This window comes from Triturus cristatus, chromosome 7 (genome assembly GCF_964204655.1).
Source record: "Triturus cristatus chromosome 7, aTriCri1.1, whole genome shotgun sequence".
In the NCBI taxonomy this organism is placed as follows: Eukaryota; Metazoa; Chordata; class Amphibia; order Caudata; family Salamandridae; genus Triturus; species Triturus cristatus.
In genome coordinates, this window is record NC_140590.1 from 1,412,088,038 (window position 1) to 1,412,113,456 (window position 25,419).

The following is a 25,419-nucleotide window of genomic DNA, read 5'->3' on the forward strand; positions in this document are numbered from 1 at the left end:
CCGCCGACCCCTAGACACTACTTTGGTATCATTGACTGTCTTCTTATACACAAGGGAAGGATTTTATTTTGGAACCCTACGAAATCTAAAATTGCCTGTGCTGCTGTACATTCCTGTTATGGGAGCTACCAGTATTAAAACACACACATACTTTATAGAAACAATGAAGATAAAGGCGTCCATAGTCTATATGCGTACAAGAAATGATTCATTAGATCTTACACAGTGACCCCGCATTTTTCCATTTCAGGTGTGAGTAGTTGATACATTGCATTCTAGTACTTGCAGTGCTAGCTATAACGGGAAAAGCAAAAGAACAAGAACCAGGTTAAAAAAAAAAGATAATCTGACAAGAGACAGGATGAGAACTCTGCTTTAGAATCCTGCAACTTAATGTGGTTATTTAAATATTGAATGCACTGAAACTTTTTATGAAACGCATTGGCAAGCTGCTTTGTTGACTTTACTTTGGTTTAAAGAAAAGACACATGAAGTACTTTTAAATATTTCAGTAAAGCTGGTCACTTTTGTTTTTCAGTGCTGTGCTTTTATTGGTACATATTTGTCAATTATCTTTAAACTATACCGATTGCATATATTGCTTTTTAAGTTTGGCCTGACAGGTTATTTAAAGCATGCCTGGGGGGAATAAGAACTCTGGGGTCCCATCTAGATCCTTTAATGGAAACATTGTGAAAGCACTTGCAATGACTAGCATTTAATGTCCTGGCAGGAATGTTTGCCCCCTTAGCAGTACGTACTTTATGAACTGTTAATATAAGAAGAAAACACTTTAAATTTGTGTTCTGCAGCAATGCTAATGGCTCCTGACTGATAACTTCGGTAAACTAAGACAGAAAGGCCTTGTTAAAATGAATACAAATTATTTCATATTAAGATCTGCTCAAGAATCGTGTGCAAGCATTTGCAGAATTTGAATATGTGAAGAGACGCTGGCATTTTTTTCTGGGCAGGTGGCAACCCTACCTACCTCTACTTCAGTAAATTCTGTGCTGCCTCTTTCCTCTAAAACGAGCAGTGCTCTGTAGAGGACGCTCTGTCTCAGGGGCTCCCATCCCTCCTGAAAGTTGTCTGGCAGGGTCGGACTGTATGTAAAGAAACACATATGTCATTTTGTTTCTTTTCAGTGCCGAGCTCAGAAGAAAGACTGCACAGTGTAATATCACCTCCAGCAAAAGGTCAGCGAAACTAAAAGCCGTGTGGTAGTTTGTTTTCAAATAAGCCGTTTTCCAAAATGTGTTTAGACAGGTGCGTTGTTTGAGAAGGTAGGAAACCTTGTTGCAGTGAAGCTTTTCTTTGCCTACAGCAAGTCCCTAAACAAATAAACCAAGTTACATTTTAACGGGAGTTGGGTCTTCCATTAAAACAGCCTAACCCTTTGTTATGTTGGGGGTGGGGACATTCGGAAAATGTAAACGCATAAAGAGCCCATTGCTCCACCCTTACGTCACTTTTCCTATATTACAAATGACGTAAAAGTGTAAATCTGCCCCTAAGTTCTTTCCTTGACAGAAAGGGGCATTCATTGTTTTTCAACATACATCGATTATAAATACCTTTATTATTTTCGACTTTACATTTGCTGAAGCAGTTCCGCGGTAGTATCGTTCTCATAGTGCTCATCACATCAAAGATCATTGCTTTTACTTTCACTGAAAGGCACATTTTGAACCATATGCATTCGCCCCGAAGATGTGCACGCGTCCAGTGTGTGTGTGTGTGTTACCCAGTGCAACGTCGATTGTTTTTCCCATCCACCTCTTTATGCGGTTGGGCTTTTTTCCACAACCGCATGTCCTTCTTTTTCTAGAACATGACAATGCTACAGGAAGGGATAGGGAGTGGGAATGGAGCAACTGCTCGTTATTGTTGTGATTGAATCATGGAGCTGTTATAGGGGGTGAATACGTCCCCGGGACATCCAAGCTAAAGTGTGGCTATGCTGCCTGTGAACGGCGCTGTAAACTACCGTACATTCGCAGGCAGGGGAGCAGCTCCAGAGCCTCGGGAGTGTTGCAGCCACACTTAGTCCAGCGCCTGCTAGCTGTCAGACGGGAGAGAGAGAGAGAAGTGGAGGAGGTGGGGGAGAGAAGGAGGCTGGGACTGGGATCCGAGCCGCCCTCCGCCACCCACCGCCTGCACCCGTGCCAACACCATGACGGATAACATCCCCCTGCAGCCCGTCAGACAGAAGCAGAGGATGGACAGCAAGCACAGGACGGGGTAAGGGCGGGGGTGCAGGTGTGTATTGGGAGGGGAGGCCTGCGGTGGGGTGGGGCGTAGAATCCTCATCCCTTACTTAATTACCTGAGCCAGGTTTTTGGGGCGGGGGTGTCTGGACACCTAAGAAGGCTAGATCGGGGTGTCCAGGCCTCCGTGGTGCCATGTCTCCTTATAATACTGGCTGAAAAGGGACCTGGGCCTGCCCGCAGAGCGATTTACCGGGTTTAGGCTTGAATACACGAGCGCAGGTTCCGCCTCCCGTAAATCCCTTAACTCAGGACTTGCTTCCTAGTAAAAACCGCCGCTGCTACTTATGAGCCTCCCAGCCAGGTGTCACTGGCAGTGTCCGTCTTCCGTACACGCCTATCGCCATCTCTCTGCATCAAATCACCGCAGTGCTATAGGTTCTCTCTGAAGAATCCGAAGGCTCTCGTCTTTCCTGGGTCCGTGTATTATTTAACCGATCTGATTCATTCATTAATTAATTAATTCATTCATCCAGTGTGGAATTGTCCAAAGTCCAAGATCTGCCTTCACAGACCCTTCACACTGGCACATTCCCATTAAACTTGAAGCACCCTAATACCTATCAGCCCTTAACACGATTTCAGCCTTGAATGGCCCATTATGTTATGCCTGAAACCCCCTTCAAAACCCAAAGAAAACTGCCTCAGTCTGAAATATTTCTATAACCCTTACCCAGCATTGAATGTCTACCTTCCCATCCACACGTTCCTCACTGTCTTGGCACCTGGGAGAACACCACTAATGCCTTTTCAGCCTGGCATCACCCTCCTCTCTCAGATTGGCATGAAACTGTTATAGACCTCATGCCTGTAATCATCCTAGAATCATCTTTCCAACTGGGCCTACCCCGCAGCCCCAAACGTCAACCATAATTATTATATTGGTAATTAGTGCAATACTTTATGTAGAGCCTATTTTAACATGCTTTTGGATACGTTTATCTATGTCATATTGTATACTTTGTTACAGGGGCTGCTCCTCAGTAAGAGCGGAGGATCGTCACCCCACTTAAAAGTCCCCTCGAACCCCGGAGATGAAACAAAAAATGGTAATTCATTACCATTTTATTTTTTAGCATCCCATCCTGAACAAAAGTGTCGGGACGGGCGGGGCTTGCAGAGTGGCAGCAGGGAGGAGTGGTGGGCAGTGGGCTGCCTGTGCACTATTTAAAGTGCGCATGTCTTTTTGGCCGATCGTTTTGCGACAGCCAGCCATACATTGCACAATTTAAACCTCTCAACCCAGCTGGTTGAGAGCAAGTGCAGGCCTCCAGTGCGCTGACGAGTGTCGAGAGACGTTACTTCCTCCAATCAGGTCGCTGCTCTCATTCTGGTTAACAGCATGTAATCAGCTCCAGGATTGGTCAAGGGAGTTTGCTGGGGCCCGCTCTACAGTCAGTAAAAGAAGAGGCCGGGAGCGAGAAGGACGCTTAAGGTGCTTTTATATTTATTTTCCATTTGCCCCCACCTCCATCTCCCTTAGATGCCAGTCGCCACTGCTTTATTAGTGCTTATGCACAGGAGAGGTTAGATCACATGAAAGTCCCAGCTCAAACAAGTAAGAGGTGGCAGTGAAGGAGAGGGTAGCAATAAAACAGGGTGACAACAGACATGGTGGCCAATTCACAAAATTATTTATGAGAACGGGAAGTATTACTACAGGAGTGCCCTTTTACATACTTATACACGCCATTGTGAATCGGATCGAAAACTCTATTTGCGAAAAGTACGATGAGGGCATGGTCCATTCTGTATGTAGTAATTGTTTAGGAATATTCTGTGTTGATATTCTAAAAAGTTGACATGCAACCTGCCATACTGGATTTATTCTTGACACATCTAAATTATATCCTTTCCGATTCTGGAATCATGACAAAATCCCCCCAACATGGACCCCTCCCAACATATACAGGTTCACATTCTGCCAACCCTAGTAGGTAAGGTTATCGAAAGGCACCATATCATCAGAGGCACACCGTTGAAGTACTAAGCGTTGTTTCTTCATATTTTTTTTTCTCAAGTGTTTTTAGTTAAATTGGTTTAATTTACATGATCTAAGACTACAACTCCCAGAATGCAATAGATGTGAAAGGAAAGCTTATAACTGGAGCATTGTGTCCCCGAAAACTTAGAGTTATCTGGTCGGCTTACAAATACAGGCTGACAGGACTTCTATTTGACACGGGTTTTGTTTCATGTAAAAAGAAAGCTTTGTAGAAGAAAACACTTCTCCATTCCTTGTTGCTCCCATAGCACAACGTTCTTTTTAAGCTTTTATGCGTGTTCTGAAGTATGTGCTTATGTAGTGTGAAGGTATGTTGTGTAGAGGATATGAAGGCGTGTTTGCTTGCAGACAGGATGTGCTGCTGACAGGCTGTTCCAGGTTGACTCACTTGAAGCAGTCACACCCACCAGATCAATACATGAAATCTTGAACAACTATTTAACACCTAAAGTAAACATCGAGAGGGTCTACCGGACCACACAGCCGCAAACAAGCAACATGGCGAACAGTGTCATTAATATTAGAACCAGGATGCACTGCTCCTCACTGTTTCCACTGCAGTATACACATATATTAGAATATTTACCCAATGTAGAGAATACTTCTCTTTGTGTGGAAGTGAAACATGTCCCAGACCAAATGCAGTTACGTTCTTTCAAGTATGCGAGCGTAGATGCTGTAAATATGTATTTTATGCATTTTTTTGTGTATTGTACTGTCATTGCATCTGACCTTCTCTTACTAATAACATAACTTACTAATTGTGTATTTAACAAGCACTCTGCCAGTGTTATTTCTGCACCGCCTTGCACACAAGTTCTGTTTGAAATGCTTTCACATCAATTAATACACGTTCATTAACGATTAAAAGCCAGAGGTTGGTCTGTAATCGGCGCCAGCTAGAATTCTGTTACCGGAATTCATCTCCTGTTACCCTGAATTGTTTTTCCTTTTTTACAATTTTTAAATGGCACTTTTGTTTAGCATGTTTGTAAGCTCTTTCAGTTAAGCATACAAGGGAACTGTTATAACAGTGGCCACGCAAATAGTAGATTTTACTATATGTCTTTGTTACATTATATCACGTAACCTTTTACAGTGCAGTCTTCTAAAGGTGATTCTACTTCTAATTTTTATGGTACGAATACACAGAGTGTGACAACAGGGCTACCCCACATGTAGCGGTCCCACAAGATGTTTATCCTCTCCTAAATTGGGGTAAGCAAAACCATATGACCTTTGTGAGAATGGTTGAGTGTATTCATACATCTGAATGATTAAGGATTGGATTCGTTTTAAACTCGTGTTGGTGCACTGGAAGTTCGGCTGGTAAGACTGTTGTCTTACAAACACACACAAATGGATGTGTGTGAATAGGATGCGGTATAGTACCGCCACTTTAATAATCGCACGCCACAATTGTGAGTGAAAATAGGATGCGGAAAATTTCCGTCACCTAATTAGATACACTCCAAATTGTTGTGTGTCACTTATACGAGTGGTTATGCCTTGATCACGCGCACATTCTATTTTTTGGTTTCACGTATGATGATGTGGAATGGATAGAGACAGTCACATTGATAATGTTGGAGTGTCTCTTTGCCATAAGATATTGACGCGCTATATATGTTGTTTGTCATCCTTTTTGTTTTTCACAGATGCAGTGAAATCATTTACTGAAAGACACATTTTAATAAGGAGCAGCTATCTGCCCTTACTGCATGTTAGTATAGGGAACTTCTCCCCCTTTTTTCCCTATCTTACAGGGGGTACAAGCCCTGATGAATGTCCGTGCACCCTTTATGGGGCATTAGGGACAGAAACATGTTGGCAATAGGGTCCTAGGACCATAATATCCCTAGAAACCCTCTTTTCTATTTTTTAACATCAGTGCCAAACCCCAGAATAAAGGGAAACTGGGGGTTGACGCCGATTTTTAATCTTTAAACCCCCTGGCCAAAAATCATCTCATTAAGTGCTCCCTGAAATATTGGTCGAGCCCACCCTGACCTTTAGGCGTCGGGGTGTCCCGATGATGAAGCATGACACCACTAGGGTGTGTGAGGGAATATAATAACAAAAGGACTTGCTTCCTTCCCCACGCCTAGGTGGTGTTATTTACTTCAATTAGGGCATACCATCATTTGAGTTAGCAGCAGAGTCTTCATTGCTGACTGGTCCATTGTGGGAGTACTCATAGTGATTTAGATTCTACCAAAGTGACTTGTCAATGATGAGGCAGAAGTATGCAAGTGGTAACCCTGAAATATTACACGAGAGATGGCAGTCTCTCAACGCCAGTATTCTGACCGTGGCCATCGTCTAAAATACTATATGGAGTGATTGAATGTTTTAGTAGTTGATTTCCTTTACTAAACCGATAACATTGCTAAGTGAGTGAGATGGGTGTGCTGCTAAGATTTGGATATAATAACCTTAGCTTATTTGTGGTTTGAATATCCGTAATTGAACAACACACGTAGTATTGATTAGGGCAAAAGATCCACCTGTAAATAACAATGTTATGAAATAGCAGCGTCTGAAGCAGCTTGTGTTATGCAAATGAATATTATTACCATATTTTCATTACAATAACTTAGCAAAACATTTTGGCCTCTGTTTTTATTAAGTGAAAGTTGGTTTCAGTTACTGTATATGTAGCACATCATCAATAACAAAAATATTTGTTGATTATTTCGATGGTGACATTTAGAGACAAACACAAGATGATGGACGGAGTGCTGAAACTTTTCAGACACTCACCCCCGTCGCAGATCTGGGTTGACCCATCAGCGTTCTCTAGCTCACTTCGCCACCACAGTTCAGACCCCGCCATATGCAAATCAGTCTTGACCCTGTGCCTCATGGGAACAGTCCAGCCCGAACTGCCAACCGGTTTCGAGGTAACACCCATCAGCCAGGCTAGCTTGAATCCAGTGGCAAAGTGAGCAAGGGACCCATGTCTGGGCATACCCTGCCAACTTAGGGTGAACAAAGCAAACACAAGGAGATGATGGACGGAGTGCTGAAACATTTCAGACACTCACCCACAGTCACAGATCTGGGTTGAATCCATCATCGTTTTTTAACTCATTAGGCCACCCCAGTTCAGACATAGCTATATGCAAATCAGTCATTTCTTTTTTTTGTCCTCATTTATGGATAAGTGAGTGTTATAGGCAAAGCCAAGGGTTTATTTTCGGACCCCCTATGTGGGATAACCTCCTTTGAATATTCTAGGCGGTCCGACGAAACCGGCTGCCATGGTGTTATAAGAAAATAAACACACCATAACTCTTTCCAAGTTTCACTTATGGTATAATCATTGGACTTTATAGAATATCATATGAATTATACCTATAATCTAATTATTTGCCCAATTATCCCAGGCTCCCCACATTCTTATTCTGTTCTTTGAATGACTCGCAATGCCCAATCTATGGATGCGCTTCACCGAAGAAACCCAGTCTAATAACGTTGGAGTTTGAGAAGAAATCCACTTTATACAGATTTCTCTCCTTGCGAGCAAAATTAATAAAAATAAGAGAGGCTTGTAATTTAGAAATATTATAATCAAGGCTATTCTCAGGAAAAAACCCACAGATAGCTACAGTCAAGCTTACCTTAATTACTTGCCCCAACACTTCAGTAAGAGTCTTACCAACATCACTTTTGCTCACCATGCCATTCCAGTTTGCACCCAGCCATATGCAACTCAGTCTTGACCCTGTGCCTCATGGGAACGGTCCAGCCTGAACTGCCAAGCCAGGTCCTCCCTGGACTGGAAACAAGCATCCTAGGACCTGTTTCGAGGTCTTACCCCTCTTCAGCCAGGATAGCTTGATTCCAGTGGCATGGAGAGCACGGAACCCACGTCCGGGCATACCCGTCCCACTCGGGGTGACAAATGCACAAACAACAGTTGATGGACAGAATGCAGAACAATGTCATACATTCGTCCCAGTAATGAGATCTGGGCCTAAATCCATCGTTTGTTTGCTCACCATGCCATTCCAGTTTGCCCCGGCCATATGCAAATCAGTCTTGACCCTGTGCCTCATGGGAACAGTTCAGCCCGAACTGCCAAGCCAGGTCTTCCCTGAACCGGAAACAAGCATCCTGGGACCGGTTTCGGGGTTACACCCCTCATCAGCCAGGCTAGCTTGAATCCAGTGCCAAAGTGAGCAAGGGACCCACAACTGGGCGTATCCTGCCTGGGGGTGAGTGTCTGAAAAGATACAATGCTCCATCCATCATCTCCTTGTGTTTGCTTTGTTCGCCCTAAGTTGGCACTTCTGGCCTTGAATTGCGGCCCTTGCCATAAAAACGCACTCACTGACCCAGGGGTGAGGAGTTCAGATTACCGGTGCAAGGCCAGCGGTTTCAATCTAGGGGCGCCACCTTGGCTGAGGGGAGTGGTGTTCCGTCTATGGAGACACTTAATAGAGGAGCTAATGTCAGAGCTTGTCTTGTTAATTGCAAGTCTCTCCCTAAACGCTCTGCTGACATATATGGTTCTCCTTATCGGACAACACCTGGGATCTTATGTTTCTCACAGAAACGTGGTTGAAGGATGGCTCCAACTCTGATCATCCCCTGGCAATTCCCCCCAGATATCGCATTTGTGCTCCAACCTGGCTTGAGACTTAGTGGGAGGGGGCTTTGCTATTGTCCTGAGGGACACGTGTAAGGTTTATACATCTAGCCTGGGCCAATACGGTAATATTGTGGGCCTGATCTTCTGTATCAAACTTACGCCGTCCTCTTCTTTAGCCGGTATGCTGTTCTATACGCTATTGGACTGCTCTAATAGCGGTCTTCCAAAACTATGTGATGCCATTGCCAAATTGACGTTACATTATGCTAACTTCATGGTTCTGGGAGATTTTAACACGCATGTCGATGTATCAAACTGCTCTCAGGCATCCCAGCTAATTCTGACTTTAGCTGGCCTCAACCGTATACAGTTAGTTGTCTCCTCTACTCATACACTTAATCCTCTCAAATATACACAGTCTGTGGATTAAGGCCTGCTATCGATGGATAATTTTCGTGTTCCATTCAGCTTTTGTGGCGAGGGCAACCAGTCTATGAGTCGCAAAACATCAGTAAAAAGGAGGAACTGGCAGAAAGTAATGAAGAAGGCCTTTGAGCCCGCCTTTCAAGCGACCTTGCCGTACCCCACGGGCAACCCTGACAGCGATTCGATCCACTTTGACCTATGGATCTCTAATGCACTGGACACGCTTGCCCCTTTAAAAACAGTTCTAGCCAATAGAGCTAAGCCATCAGCCCCCTAGTTCTCTGTGGAACTTAGAGGAGAGAAAAGCCTCTGCAAGAGGTTGGAGCGGTGCTGGAGAAGGTTGTATGACCCTCTCAGCAAAAATGTTCTATAAGGAGGCCCTTAAAATAATCCACAAACTTATTGACGTACGATGAGAGAACATTTCTCAGGGCATATTGAGAATGCGGGAAGTCCTCTAAAGACATTTTGAATATTGTAAAATCTTTCACTACCCCGGAAGTGACGAAAATTGCCTTTCATCTTTCCCCTGCTTTCTGCATGATCCTCACTACTTTTTTTTAAAGGAAAAAATTCAATAACTTTACTCTTTGTTCCCGCCAGAAGTTAGATTAGAAGGCACTGCCCCCTCATCCAACAAACTTCCAGCTAATTTGTCGGAATTTTTTCTAATATCAGAAAAGGATTCACTCGCTTGAGAAGCTATTGAATTGTAAGTCTGGCTCCGCAGAGGATCCCTGCCCACCTCAATTTCTCAGAATGGTGGCGTCCAGTGTTAATCCATTGTTGAATCGCATCTGGAAGACCTTTCTGAAATCCGGCATATTCCCTGCAGTATGGAAGCAGGCGTCCCTGCTGTCTCTGCTGAAAAAGCCCAATGCAGACCTGGGAGTGCTTAGCAATTTTAGGCCCATCTCATTGCTATTGGCACCTGCAATTTCTTTTAGAATAGATGGTGCAGCGCCAATTATCCTCTTTTGTAGAAACCAATGGTTTGCTGCATGACACGCAATCTGCTTCCATGCAGGTTATAGCACAGAGACTGCTCAAATGGAAGTGTCCGTAACAGTCAGAGAAGCACTGGACGGTGGTGCTACTGCTATGGTAGTGCTACTTGATCTGTCAACATCGTTTGATACTGTAGCTCATTCAATCCTGTTGAAGAGATTGTCATCTTGGCTTTCAGAGCACGGTGGTATCCTGGCTGCGGTCTACTTTAGAAGATCGATTTCAATGGGTCTTCCTTCGCCCTTTTCATCTTCGTCTAAACCGGTGGTTTGTCAAGTGTCACAGGCCTCTGCTCTTAACCGGTTGTTTTTTAATCTATATTTTGCCCCTTTGGCCATTCTTATCATATGCTGGGGATTGAAGGTTGTCTCGTATGCGGATGACACGCAGCTTGTGTTTTCATTCAGAAAACACTCTGAAGCAGCCTTTCTCAATTTCAAAGAGAGCTTAAAAGACATCTCAAAGTGGATGAACAGTAACTTTTTGAAACTAAACGCAGACAAGACTGAGGTGCTCTTTTTTTATTCAGGCGCATCCCCTCCATCTAGCCTTCGGTGACCTTCTGATGTGAATCCTCTACCAACAACGGTCTCGTGTGCTAGAAATCTAGGAATCCAGTTTGACGCTAATTTCTCTTTTGTGGCCCAAATGTGGTATCTATCATCAGCCTGTTTTGTTAAGTTAAGATCTGTGAGAAAGCTATTGCTTTTTCTCCCAGAGGAGAGCCAAAAGATCATTGTCAATGCGTTGGTGACCTCGCACTTGGATTATGCCAATTGCTTATACCTGGGGCTTCCAGCTTTTTTGATCCTCAGATGACAAATAATTCAGAAAGCAGCAGCGAGGATAATTCGTCGGGTCCCTTTTCACCATCACATCTCTTCTCCCCCCTCCCCCCCCCCCCCGCCCCCTCCCACCCATCTGAGGCAACTTCATTGACTCCCTGTTGCCTAGAGGGTAGAGTTTAAAGCCCTGACATTTGCCTTCAGAACCTTAATGGGCATAGGGCCACACTACCTCAGGAATAGTCTTAGCTTGTGCCATCAGGAGCGATCCCTGAGAGCAAATCACCTGTGACTTCTTCGCATTTCGAGGAATGCCAAAGCTCGACGAAGTGGCAGATCATTCTCGGTACGGACGGCGAAGCTCTGGAATTCACTGCCTACTCACATTCGCTCGGTCGAGACAGAACAGGGATTCAGGGAAGATTTAAAAACATGGCTCTTCAGTCAAGCGTAGTTTAAGATGGCCAGTGTATTCTTCAGTCATGCTGTGAGTGCCGGGACGCCTCAGCTGAGGTAGCTGCGCGTTATACAAATGGCTTTGATTGATTGATTGATCTATAGCCACTCATGTTAAAGCCTCATGAGCAAGCACTAACACTTCTGCAGACTGGTTAGTTACTTGAAAATGACCCCTCTCTATTTATGTCCTGCACACATGTGGCTATCCTCAGTCATTCATGCTGCCTGCTCGATTTCAAAGAGCGCATTATCATGGCAATGGTCTTAAGGTTTCGGGATGTCGACTGAGCCTCATACAAACCTTATTATTTATTCCTTATTGATGTCAACAACATCACAGAAGGTTCCAAAATATTGATGAAAATTATTTGGCATTAACCTAGCTCAGTTGACAGTTTTGTTAGATGCAATAAGACTTAAAAACGTTCATTGATAAGTGTACAGAAAATTCTGGTTTCTGATTTTTGCAAATTCACATATAATGTGTTTCAGGTACAAATTGCAGATAGCAGTATGCACTCCTTTGTTGACAGGAATAAAGAGCATTTTGGAAACAGGCTTTGCTTCATATCTTTGCTACTACTCATGACCAAGTGAGCACATCAAATATGTTTAGAATTGGGTAGGTTTGTGGGTGCAGATCAGCATTTATATTGTCTCCCGGGTGTCATTCCACTGGGGGAAATGACGTTATCTGTAGTTTACATTAGGCACACTTGCAGCTCACAGTCAAGCACATAGATTATACTTCTATTTTCCTTTGCGAATCTGTTGCATTTTACCTAATGTTAGTGTATAATTTGCTTCAGAAGAACAGGAGTCCAAAGGTTTTTTAAGAAGCCACATGTTGGAGCTACTAAATCCTGGATTTGCTGAATCCCAAGGCGGCTTCCTGTTGATTCATCCACCTCCCATCACTTCCTGTCTCTCTGTTTCACTGTGGAAGTTTCATCCCTGCTTTCTCCATTTACACTGTTTTCTTATCTCTTGCTCCTTCTTTCTCCTTTTTATGGAGCGTACCTTGCCCTGCTAGGTCGCTCCCCAGCCACTGCGCTGCCCCCCTGAGTGCCGCTCTGGTTCGCCCGCTGCCTTATTCTGATTCCCATTCCCTGATCGCCGGATCGCCGATTCCCGCCGTTTTTTCCCCCCGCTCCCCTTCCCCTCACTGCCTTGGTTCCCGCCCCCCTCCCCCTGTTGCCTGGATTCCCGCCGCTGCTCCCCTGCGGCCCCGCCCCCCGAGCATCCCATTCGCCACCCTGCTCCCGCCTCCCAGCTGCCCCTCCCTCCCTCAGCCCCTCTTATGGAGGCCACACAGCGGCGGCAAGCCCGTCTGCGCCCGTCTGCGCCCGTCCGCGCCTGGACCACGCCCAACGCCAGAACCCCTGGACCCCACGCTCGCCACGACGCCAGACTCAGAAACGACGCCGACTCCCTCCACGCACTCAACGCCAGCCGACACAACACCTGCTTCCAGGCCGCCCCGAAACGGACCCACGGACCCTTCTCCTGCCGCACCTGCAACTTCACCTGCGACAGACCCACCAAACCTCCTAGAACTGGACCCAACCACCTCCGCTGCATTCTACTCAACACCCGCTCCGCACGCAAACACGCCGTCGAGCTCTGGGACCTGCTCGACATCTTCGCCCCAGACGTGGCCTTCCTCACTGAGACCTGGTGGATCGACTCTTCGGCACCCGACATCGCCATAGCCATCCCGGACGGCTACAAGATCACCCGCAGGGACCGCGCCAATGGCATCGGAGGAGGAATAGCCATCGTCTACAAGTCCACCCTCAAGGTCACCACCCACGCAGACGACACACTCAACACCGCCGAACACCTGCACTTCCGGATCCACACCGACCCCAACACCACCCTCAGAGGAACCCTCATCTACAGACCCCCAGGACCACGAGGACAGTTCAGCGACTCCATCGCCGACCTCGCCAGCACCCACGCACTCGCCTCCACGGACTACATCCTCCTCGGGAACCTGAATTTCCACCTTGACAACAACAACAACGCCAACTCTGCCACTCTGAACGAAAACCTCGCCAACCTCGGCCTCAGACAACTCGTCACCGCACCCACCCACGCCGCAGGCCACACGCTGGACGCCGTCTTCTCCACAAGCACCCACGTCGCCTTCGACCACACCTCCGAACCCCACTGGACCGACCACCGCTGCCTCCACTTCACTTTCAAAAAACCAACCACGCACAATCGCACCCAACAGCTGCCATGCCGCTGCTGGAACAAAGTCACCGAAGACCAGCTGACCACCACCCTCTGCCCAGAACCCACCTATCAACCCCACCTGCCCTGACGCCGCAGCCCGCAAGCTCAGACAGTGGATCGACGACTGCGCCAACACCCTCGCCCCACTCAAGAGACCATCCTACAGCCACGCCAGCAGGAGAGCTACCTGGTTCACCGACGAGCTCCTGACCTCCAAACGCGCCTGCCAGAAGCTGGAGAAGAAATGGCTCCACAAACGAACGCCAGAAAACCACGCAGCCCACAAGGACGCCACCCGCTGACATCACCACCTCATCAGACTTGCCAAGAGATCCTCCTTCAAAGACCACCTGGATAACAACGCACACAACAACAAAGAGCTCTTCTGCATCGTGAAAGAACTCTCCAATCCCGACGCCAGCGCCAACGACATCCCGCCCTCACAAGAACTGTGCGACTCACTGGCCATCTTCTTCCACTGCAAGATCGCTGACATCCACGACAGCTTCAACTCCACGACCGCACCAACGATGCACGACTCCTCCTGCTTCGCGATCACCAACAGCGCCAACCGCCTGACCTCCTGGGCCAACACCAACGACGATGAGACACGCAAGATCATGAACTCCATCCACTCAGGATCTCCGTCAGACCCATGCCCACACCACGTATTCAACAAAGCAGACGCGGCCATCGCACCCCAACTACGGAAGGTCATCAACATCTCCTTCGAAAAAGCGACATTTCCGGAAAGCTGGAAGCACGCTGAAATCAACACCCTCCTCAAAAAGCCCAAGGCGGACCACACGGACCTCAAGAACTTCCGACTCATCTCCCTTCTCCCGTTCCCGGCAAAGGTCATCGAGAAAACCATCAACATCCAACTGACCCGCCACTTCGAAGACAACAACATCCTGGACCCGTCCCAATCCGGATTCAGACGTAACCACAGCACAGAGACAGCCCTCTTCGCCGCCACAGACGACATCAGACGCCAACTGGACAACGGCGAAACATCAGCCCTCATCCTCTTGGACCTGTCAGCCGCATTCGACACGGTCTGCCACCGCACCCTAAAGACACGCCTCCAAGAAGCCGGAATCCAAGAGAAGGCCCTTGACCGGACCACGTCCTTCCTCTCCGGCAGAACCCAGAACGTCCATCTCCCACCTTTTCGGTCAGAAGCCATCGACATCATCTGCGGCGTCCCCCAGGGCTCATCCCTCAACCCGACGCTGTTCAACATCTACATGGCCCCCCTCGCACAAGTGGCCCGCCACCACAACCTCAACATCATCTCCTATGCCGACGACACCCAGCTCATCCCTCCCTCACACCGCCAAAACCAACATTCACGAGGGCATGAAGGCCATCGCCGACTGGATGAGGAGCAGCCGTCTGAAACTGAACTCCGACAAGACGGAGGTCCTCATCCTCGGACCCACCCCCTCAGCCTGGGACGACTCCTGGTGGCCGACCGCTCTGGTGACAGCACCGACACCAACCGACCATGCACGCAACCTAGGATTCATCCTTGACTCCTCCCTCTCCATTTCCAAGCAAGTCAATGCCGCCTCCTCCTCCTGCTACAACACCCTACACATGCTCCGCCAGATCTACAAATGGATCCCAACCGAAACAAGAAGAACAGTGACACAGGCCCTCGTCAGCAGCAGACTGAACTACGGCAACGCACTCTACGCAGGAATCCCAGCCAAACACCAGCGGCGGCTACAACGCATCCAAAACGCCTCCGCCCGACTGATCGTCAACGTCCCCCGCCGCAGCCACATCACCCCTGTCCTGAGAGACCTGCACTGGCTCCCCATCGACAAGAGGATCACCTTCAAGCTCCTCACCCACACACACAAAGCACTCCACAACGCCGGACCAGCCTACCTGAACAGCAGACTCAGCTTCTACACCCCCACCCGCCAGCTCCGCTCCGCCAACTTCACCCTCCCAGATGTCCCCCGCATACAACGTATGACCGCCGGCGGCAGATCCTTCTCTTACCTCGCCGCCAAAACCTGGAACACCCTCCCAAACCACCTACGACAGACCCAAGACCTACTTGCCTTCAGAAGACTCCTCACGACCTGGCTCTTCGAGCAATAGCGGCCCCCGCCCCCCCCCCCCACCCCCCACCCCTCAGCGCCTTGAGACCCTCACGGGTAAGTAGCGCGCTTTACAAGTACCCTGATTGATTGATTTCTCTGAGTCAAAGTGTAATGATGAAAATTTAATTCCAGTCCCAAACAGGAGTGCTGGTGCTCATCACCTTCAACAATGGGGCACATTAAGCCCTATAATTAATTCCTCTGTGATCGAGGAATTTGTGACTCGTCAAAAAGAGCTAATTTAGATGTAGTCCTACAATTTCATCTAGTGATTGGGCTTCTCCTGATGTGTGCTGCTATCTAAACATTAATGGCAAAATAACATCAAATACTGTCAGCAAAAGCTTGAATGCTACTTAGTTAGCAATGAGGTCCCATCTTCTCTTTCATCTTACCTTTTTGTTACTGTGAGGCCGTTCTCCCCACTCATCTTTACATGCCTTCGTGGTTATGTTGCGTAGGTGACATTTTTCTGTGATTAAGATCTTCTGGCTATGTCGCTGCTAGGGTGTTGGTTTATCTTTCGTACCACAAAAAGATGAATGTTGACCTATTTTTAGGATTGCTGTTATGTTACAGATGATAAGCATCTTGTAAGATTTTGAAAGGTAGGTCAGCGCTCTTTGTGAAGCACGTGTATTGGTCCTTTACGCCCCAGGTTGTGGTTTATTGTGCAGTACTTTTTACTAACCGACCCCCTTGTAATACGTCTCTTTTATTATATGGGGCATGATATTTGTATATATGTCAGGCATTCTTTGGGAACTTTATGTCTTGAACACTATCTTAATTGAGTTTTCAGATAAGGAAAACATGTTTTGGGAACAGTGACAAGAAGAAACTAATTCAGTTTTGGGATGAATGTTTTGCATTTGATTTTATTACTTTACATGACTTGGTGTGGATTGTGAGTGCCTGCATCAAGTTCCTTCATGGTATAGAAAGCAAAATCAAAGCCATTACAATAAAGATACAAATTTCAGAGACATAAAGAGCAATGTGAAGCTAATAAAATACCTCATGCAGTAGGTGAGGATGGCCAGGATCATAGACTTAATGCTACAGTCCTATGTTGAACGGTATTTATTAGACTTTATGGTTGTCTTTGAAAGGTAAGAGTGGTCATCAATTGTTCAAAAGTGTTTAATGTTGTATCACATGACCCCAGCATATAGTATAGATGGTGCATATATGCAGCCTTTTATAGTGATTTGCTCAAGTTCACCTTAGTGGTCCCATGGTCAGGTCAGCCTTGGCATAGGCAGGATAACTGAAGAACTCGTGTATGTGACATGTTCACAGTTGCATATTTTGTAATTAGTTCCTGCAATTATTTATTCACCTTGCGGTACACCCTACAGACACAACTGTGTCCTGGGGAGAGTCAGAAGTGGTTGACCAAATGTCACATTATTACAGCATGTGTCATCCTGCATGATATTCATTTTTCCTTTTTGAATCCCCACCACAACCTGGTGACAGTTTCAGGGAGAGGGGACACTCTACCCTGGAGTTGGTACCCTTTAACCCCTTCGCTGCGGCGCGAGTTCCGCCGCAGCGCTGGGGGGGTTTGGGGGGTTTGCGGCGCCGCCATGCTCATGACGGAACCACGCCGTCATGAGTCACGGGCGAGCTGTGCTCATGACGGCGTGGTTCTGTCATGACTCCACCCACTTGCGCTGATCGCCCGCACAGGCGGGGAAACAGCGCCGCGTGGGCGGAGCGGCCGCCAACGGCCGCAGCATGACGGAACCACTCCGTCATGAGCACACGGCGCCCGTGGCTCATGACGGAGTGGTTCCGTCAGAAGCATGCAAGGGGTTAATAGATGGCACCAGGCCCAAAATTGCCTTTCGGATAGCGAAGGTATTGTAACGATATTGTGGACTAAATCTTGTCTGACAAACATATTGTGTGTCAATTATTGTTTTCAGAAATATCGCCCCATTGGAATTATAGAAAGTCTACACCCCGTGTAACAACACTTTTGTAAACAATATTTAGGCCATAATATTTGTGTTAGATTTTTTGTGTGTTGTCAATACTATGCTGACATAATTCAAGAGACGGGTTGACTGCAAGTCCACAGCACATTCTCCACAAACAGCAACCAGGAGCAGCTTCACACATGTGAGGCTGTTCATGTTGAGATGGAGTATGGTGAAGGGTGGCAATGCTTTTAGCAGCCATGCTGCCCACAGCGGCTGGTGGGACTGACCCCCTACTGCATCTCCGCTTCACTGTGGGTGCCCTCCATGTGTGTGTCACCTCTCAAAGTTATGTTCAGTGACTGCATCCCACACCTGACAACTTGTAAGCCGTGTCACAGGTCTGCAAAACCCTTCCATAGGTGAACAACTGCCCCTAACCTGTTTTGGTTTTGTTACTTTCTAAAGCAGGGTTTTTGTCAGAAAGCTCAAAATGCTTTAAATTACTTATTTGGGCAGGAAACGGCGAACGTTGCTGTAGGAGGAGAATTGTTTCTAAAAAATAGAAACAAAGAAGTAAATAGATGTGGTTGTTATCTATAATGTGACGAGTTAAAAACCCTTCATCCTTCTTTTTGTATTTTTAGTTTATTTTGATATTTCAAAGGTTATAAACGATACAGATGACCTTTGCTGTGGGACGTATGCTGAGCTCAATCCTTCACTGTAATTGTTTGTTGATAAGGCTCTTTTTCGCCTTTCATATAAAACTGCCTTTTTTTTCGGGCATTTCCGTAATTCATAGACCTGTAATTTTATTTAGACGGCCCTTGTGGCTATCGAAATCCTCTCAGACTACTGAGACTGCCCCGTCATTCCTGTAGGATTGTTTCAGACTGTCTGCAGCTCCCTACATTCTTGTAGATCCGGCCACTCCTCTGAATGACTCAGGAGTGACGTACATTCCTGGCGCTGCATGAATGCAGAGAACACAACTTGCAGACACTAGTGATGGATGCTGTGAGTCACCAGGTCAAAGGGCACCATTCTGCAATATTACTTTGCACTCAGTCGTCCAATCCTGTCAAACCAGGAGTTTACTTATTCGTTGTCACGTAGGGAAATCTGAAAGAGTTCGTGTGGGTAAACAATGGTGGATAATTGTTACCTTTTACTGCAATTTTTTAATTAATTTTTAACTCCGTTACGTGTTGACATCCGATACAAATTTATAGGAGTGCAAGAAAGATATTGCAAATAATGTCAACCATTTTTAACGTAATTGAAAGAATTGTTATTCGAAATCGAGTAGTCCCTGTTGCATTTACTTATTGACGAGTTTTATCTGTCTTGGGGTGACTGCTGTGCGTTTTGTCAACATCATATGGAAGCCTTCTGTGTTTAGCATATCACCAAAAAGAATGCCGCAGAAATATATAGGTGTTGATTTTTCAACCTCAAAAGGTCAGGTATGGGTTCCCATAACAAAGATTCCGTTGGAGATATTTTTGCAGGCCTGTGTGACTTAAAGGTCATCTGTTGCTGGTCTGTTTATTTAGTATACGACCCTGGACGTTCAAGCTCATTTGGTATGGTGTCCTGGAGGGGGGGGGGGGACATTCCATGCCAGTGACCTCAACTATCACTGACCGCCATTGTAAAGCTCTGTTTACGCAATCCCTCATTCGTGTTACAGCTAACGTGAATGGAGTTGGTTAGGAGTTTCGTGCAAGTAAATTGCTAGATGTTAGGAGATTTGGTTGTGAATCGGATCTAAATGTAGCAAATAGATTATGACTTTTTTGTCACTTAAAACTCTTTCCACTTGATAACTGAGATTAATCCAATTAATATTTTTATAGTTAGAAGTTTATGTGGCTCTGGGGTGTGGGAATGTGGATTTTTAGTTGGGGTGGATGGTAATCCACACCAAGTAGTAATGTCACTATTCTTGTTGGGTCCAGTAAAGGTTTCAGTAATTTAAATCTGATCTCCAACTTTGCAGTTAGATTTAAGAAAATATGTAATTCATTTAGAAGTAGTTTCCCAAACTGGGGTCCGAGGACCCCCAGGGGTCCGTGGCACATTCTCAGGGGGTCCGCAGGTAGCAGTTTTAAAAGCACTGCAAAGTACATTGTAAAATTAGCAGTATTCCAGAAACTATAAAAGTGTCAAGAAAATGCCAATGATTAATGTACCTGCTGGAGAGAGATGAGAGTTTTGTCCAGTGGCAGCTCTGACTTATCTAATGTGACACAGAGGGTTAATATACCTACTGCAAAAAACGTGTACAATGCATTTTAAAAAACAGTATTTTATGTGCATAGGTCAGTGGGTTACTGATTTTGTCAGAGAGATTCTTTTGTTACTGTGCAGTTCATAAGTGACAATCGTAATCTAGCACAGTGACCTATAAACTGTCATCAAAGAGCTGCTTGCAAACTGCATAGTAAAAGTTAGTAACATATGTTTATTCCCAGTCTATCATTATCCTGATGCTGCTAAAAAGGTTTATTAGGGTGGAAATACATTTTTCTTGTTAAAGTCAATGCTAACCACTGTGTTATGTTCTGAATCCTGAGTTTGTGCTTCTCCAGACCAAGCACTCTTTAAAAATGCCTACCAGTATGAATGACATGTGAATCCTACACCTTGTAGTCTCCTTTGCCTTATGTAATATTTTCTATACACTGATATACACGTATGATTCATTATCTCTATATGTGTGTGATGTAAAGTGCTCTGACATCCTACAATGGTATGAGAGATGCTAAAACAAATGAAATACATGTGACACGGGGATATGGGGAGATGAGAGGCACTTGTGGAGGGTGATAATAAGCGAATCATTGAAGAACCCCAACAAAGATTGTTGTATTGTGGTGCATAGTAAGGTCTTTATTTACTATTCTTTAAAAGCTAATACAATTCGTTATATAATGATAAATGTGTTGTAGACAGCACCATTGTTTCCTAAATTGTTTTGGGGGGAGAGCCTCCCAAAGCCCCCTTTGTAGTGGTGAGGCTTATTCACTGCACTTTGTGTGCACCATATAGGGACTGGTCTGAAAACATTTGCCAGGGCTGCTTTGGGTTTCCAGTCAGGCCCTGGCAGGAGCAGGAGCCTTGTACTGCAAAATAAAACCAACCATTCAAAAGTTAGTCACGGAGATGCAGCACCAACCGTCCCATTGAAAGTTTCCATTTCTTTGCAAATTTTTTCAATATAAAATTCGAAAGAGGATATTTACAACAGAATTGGCGGAGCGTGTCATTAGTCTCCTTGGCTTAACAACACACTCCGCCACTTCAGAAATGCAGGGCTGCACCATATTTACAAGAATATGGTGCAGCCTTGCATTTCCCCCTGCGCTGGCACTACAGTTAGCAGTGTAGAGCCAACGCAGGCACCCTTGCACCATAGTGCAAGAGTGTCTGCGTGCAGGGGAAGATTGTTTATGTGCAGGAAGTTCCCACTTCCTGCACATGAACAGTTTTGAAATGCCGTTTTGTCACCTCTGTGTGCTGCCTAATGCAGCACACATGGAATTTACAAAACGTCATTTTTATTAAAGATTGTTTATGTGCAGGAAGGGTCACCTTCCTGAACATAAACAATCCAAGGTGTTTTGCTTTTTCCGTAGGAAAAAGCAAAAACGAGAAGAAATAAGGCATTTCTCCTTGTTTCGCCAAGTTAAGACCAGGTTTTTCATGGTCTTAATTTAGGTGCTGTCTCCTATTTAAGCTGCTCTTGTAAATAGAGGGCAGCGTCAAACTCAATGGGTGTTGGTGTGGAACGCCCACTGCAACTCCCACTGCCCACCTCTTTCACGCTAAGCATTGCGTGAAAGGGGGCCTTATTTACAAGGCAGCGTTAAACCACAATAAGTGGCTTAACGCTGCCTTGTAAATAAGGCGAAGCCCCTATCGCCACAGGAACATCGCAAAAAGTGACATTCCCATGGCGATAGGGACTTGTAAATATGCCCCTAAAATCCTTAGTAATTCGAGTATTTGTTTTGTGTGCACACATGTGTTTATTTTTTTCGAATTACTGTTTTAATGTTTGAAATTTAAATCCGACAAATTGCTTGGGGGTCCCCGGCTTCCAGTGGTGACTCAATGGGGGTCCTCAGGAGTCAAAAGTTTGGGAACCACTGGCATAACAGTTAAAATGTAAGAAACGTAACACAATAACAATCCTACTTCAACTTATAAAAATAGAGAATATTTTATTGATACAAATGATACCACAAGAACCAAAAAGCAATAAAGAGAAACAAAGATATGATTTTTTAAAGTTTTCAATAAAAAAAACAGCAAAAAAAGCATTAAGCAGCAACCATGGTCTTCTGGTTGTGCTTGACCAGAACCTAGGTGCGATTTAAGGCCGCTGGCAATGGAGCGCCGGTTGGTTATGTGAAGCAGGTGCGACTCGGTCAGAAGCTTTACTTTCTGAATCATCTTTCCAATCACACATTCCACACTGCAGCTTGTTGGAAAGCACTTCAGCGCCCCATATAGGGCTAGTAAGTGGCATACAATATAATACATACTAAACAAATGTTGTGTACTACCACTAAAAAGGCTGCTTGCATTTCAAGACTGAGTTGGTTGTAGGGACAAGCCAATGATCAAGGCTAAAGGCCTGATTGGTTATTAGGAAATGTTATGAAAAGATAGTGTGCCTCACAAATTTATTGCGAAAACCATATGTTAAAGCTACTGGGCATTTAAGGATGTAATGTTATTCTTTGTTGAGGTCTGTAAAGAGGTATTGTTTTAGATGGAATTTCAAAGATTACTGTAGTAGGCAGGGTTTTGTTCATGCCCCCCCCCCTTTTGAGATACCCTTGGGGTAGAAGATATGCACCGTAGAAATCTTTGTTAGGCCCTCTTAAAAGAGATTGTGAATTGTTTTTTCAGCCGTAATTTTGATCATATTTGCTATTATACAACACATTGGAAAAAGTTGCAGTTATTCTGAGAGTTCTTTAATTGTGGTTTGTCTTTCTGTGTCCAAGACATATTGCTGTTCATTCAGCCAGGATTGTGTTTTCCAGTCGACTCTATTTTCAGATTTATAGGTTGGGGAGGGTGAATGTATTTACAAACTGACTTGGGGGCATATCATCAAGCGGCAGCGATAATTATCGCTGGCCGCCTTTAACGTGCACATTCCTAACGCCGTCTATCGCCGGATTCTATCGCCCGGTTAGCGCACTATTACCAACGTGCATCGCCGAGGCGATAGAAATCCCGTCAATAATGGCGGAAAGCGGCAATATCGCAGGAATTCCAGCGATAAAAAAACGCGTTAGGGGAAACCTTGTAGATATGGAGATGTGGACTTAGATTAACAATCCACCTCCCATGATATATATGCCTAAGTAGGAAAAATAGCAGGCGTAAGAAACCGGCGATATACCCGGTTAGCGCAACTTTTTATGTCGCTAGACGGCTTAGCGATTTCATTGTTAATAGGGGGAAGCCGTGTTAGTGATTATTTTCGCTGGATTCCAGACGGGAACGCCTACCTCGCATCTCATTAGCGATGCGAGGCAAGGTGCAAAGGATATGGGCGTTAGGGCATGGATTCACGCGTTAGCGTGTCCATGCTGATAGGGCGTTAAAATTATCGCCGCTTTTCGCCCGAAAACGGACGCTAAAGCGGCGATAATTTTAACGCTGGGGCTTGTTGATATGCCCCTAAGTTTAGACCAGGCACAGCTAAAAACTGACAACTGACCTGATGACCTTTGCAGTATCTGGAAAACCAAAAATATGTTTTTTGAGCTACTGCTGGGGAGGGATAGATCATATGAATTTCCTCTTACAGCCATTGACACTAAGAATAGACATAAAATAATTACAGTGAAAATAGAAAATGGTAAAAATGAAAAGGATGCCAGCTGGCTTGTTTGTGTGCACCTTGACGTATTTCCTTTACAAATGCTGGAGTCATTTTTTTAATTTGAACTACATGGGCCTATTTTTTATATTTTATATATGTATATGTATGTATGTATATTTCCCCAACAGTACATTTTTCTGCTCTTCTTCACTTTTTCTTCTGTCTGCTTGCTATCATCGTTACCAAGGTAAAAAGACACAGTGTTACCATATAGAGATGCACTATGAAGAAACATAAATTGTCGGTATTCAATGCATTCATGAGGTAGGGAGAAGTGCTAGGTCTTGAAAGCCAATAGGACCCTGTTTTGGATGCTTCATGGACTGTGTTGGTGTAAATGTTTTGACCTCACCCAAAAGGTGCCCCGCTTGAATTATCAAATTGTTAGTTTCTTGTCTTTCTAAAAACACATGTAAGACAACCTTTTGCATTGGCTCAAAAAAATTCTCTGTGAATGTATTCGGTAATGGTGCTTGGTTTTCGTTCTCAGTTTAGAGTTCCAAGATACCCCATATCTCTCTGAAAACCTTGGTACTCACCTGTATTAAACTCTTTTCTCAAATCACTATTATAGTACCCTCTGTATGTAAAGTGATGTTCTCTTCCCCTTCTTTTGTATATGAGCGGGCTGTAGTGCTACGTGTCCTTGTATTTACAACGTGTTGTTCAACCGGACAATACTCTTTGGGATTTGGGTGCTAGAAGGAAGCTTTCCTCTAAACAGGCCAATCCTTCTGCAGTACATGAACAGAGACAGGCACACACTTTCTGGTTGCAACATTACAGTGAGAATCTCCTTCCAGAGCCATGTCCAAATTGTTTCATGGTGGGAACATGCCTCCAGAATGTTGAGTGGGTGGGCATCCATATGCTGATATATCTGACCATCATGACTTGTCTGTGTCACCCTCCCATACAGGGAGTGTAAAAAAGAATGTGATCAACGCATATGCAGGTGACTCAATATTAGCTAGTTGTAATTGTTCAGCATTAATCGGTGTGCCCCTGTGATACGTCCATTACAGCTAGGCGGAGACATTGGCTATGACATCACTCCTGCCCAAAGCAGTCCTCCTCACCTTTGCACTCACCCATGTTGAAATATGATGAAGGGTCAAGAGGTAGTTAATCTCCCTGTTCAGTTTGCTACTCTCCTTCCTTAAAGAAGTATTATTGGATGATAGTCTTTATTGTATTTTTATTGCGTTGCCTGATGTTTCCTGAAAATCATTGACAAATAACTGTTCGAGCAGCTGTTGTATAAAGTCACTACAATTTGTGCGACTTATTCATCTTCTGATGCATCGCCACAATAGCCCTTTCCACACTCAATTTCTATAAGATGTCTACTAATTTTTTAGAGACTATAAATCAATTTTCAGTTCTGCCATTGTTTCTCGTATGTGAGACAGCTCATTATCTTGTGATTAAAAAAATAATGTTTTCTGTGCATGACAAATTAGTTCCATCCACTTTTGTGCGCAAATGGCTTGCTGTTGCTGCCAATTCATTTTTTCATCTTTTAGGCACAACGTAAATGCCATAGTGACTGAATGATAATTGGATTGCTAGTTTCTTTTTAAAGTTGCGTGAGCAGTATATCATATTTCCATCACGCTCTTCCTGGTGTTTTGTGAACAGAGTGCACAGCCATCCATCCATGTGA

General features: G+C 45.1%; 1 protein-coding gene across 1 annotated transcript in view; it reads left to right on the forward strand.

The window, feature by feature from the left end:
• The first annotated feature begins 1,822 nt into the window (after positions 1-1,822).
• Positions 1,823-25,419, forward strand: part of ATP9A (ATPase phospholipid transporting 9A) — a 555,816-nt gene continuing 532,219 nt past the window's right edge. The window contains exon 1 of the mRNA XM_085619138.1: positions 1,823-2,244. Within this exon, the coding sequence (XP_085475264.1) occupies positions 2,177-2,244 (68 nt within the window). The 5' untranslated portion in view covers positions 1,823-2,176. The remainder of the gene's footprint in view (positions 2,245-25,419) is intronic.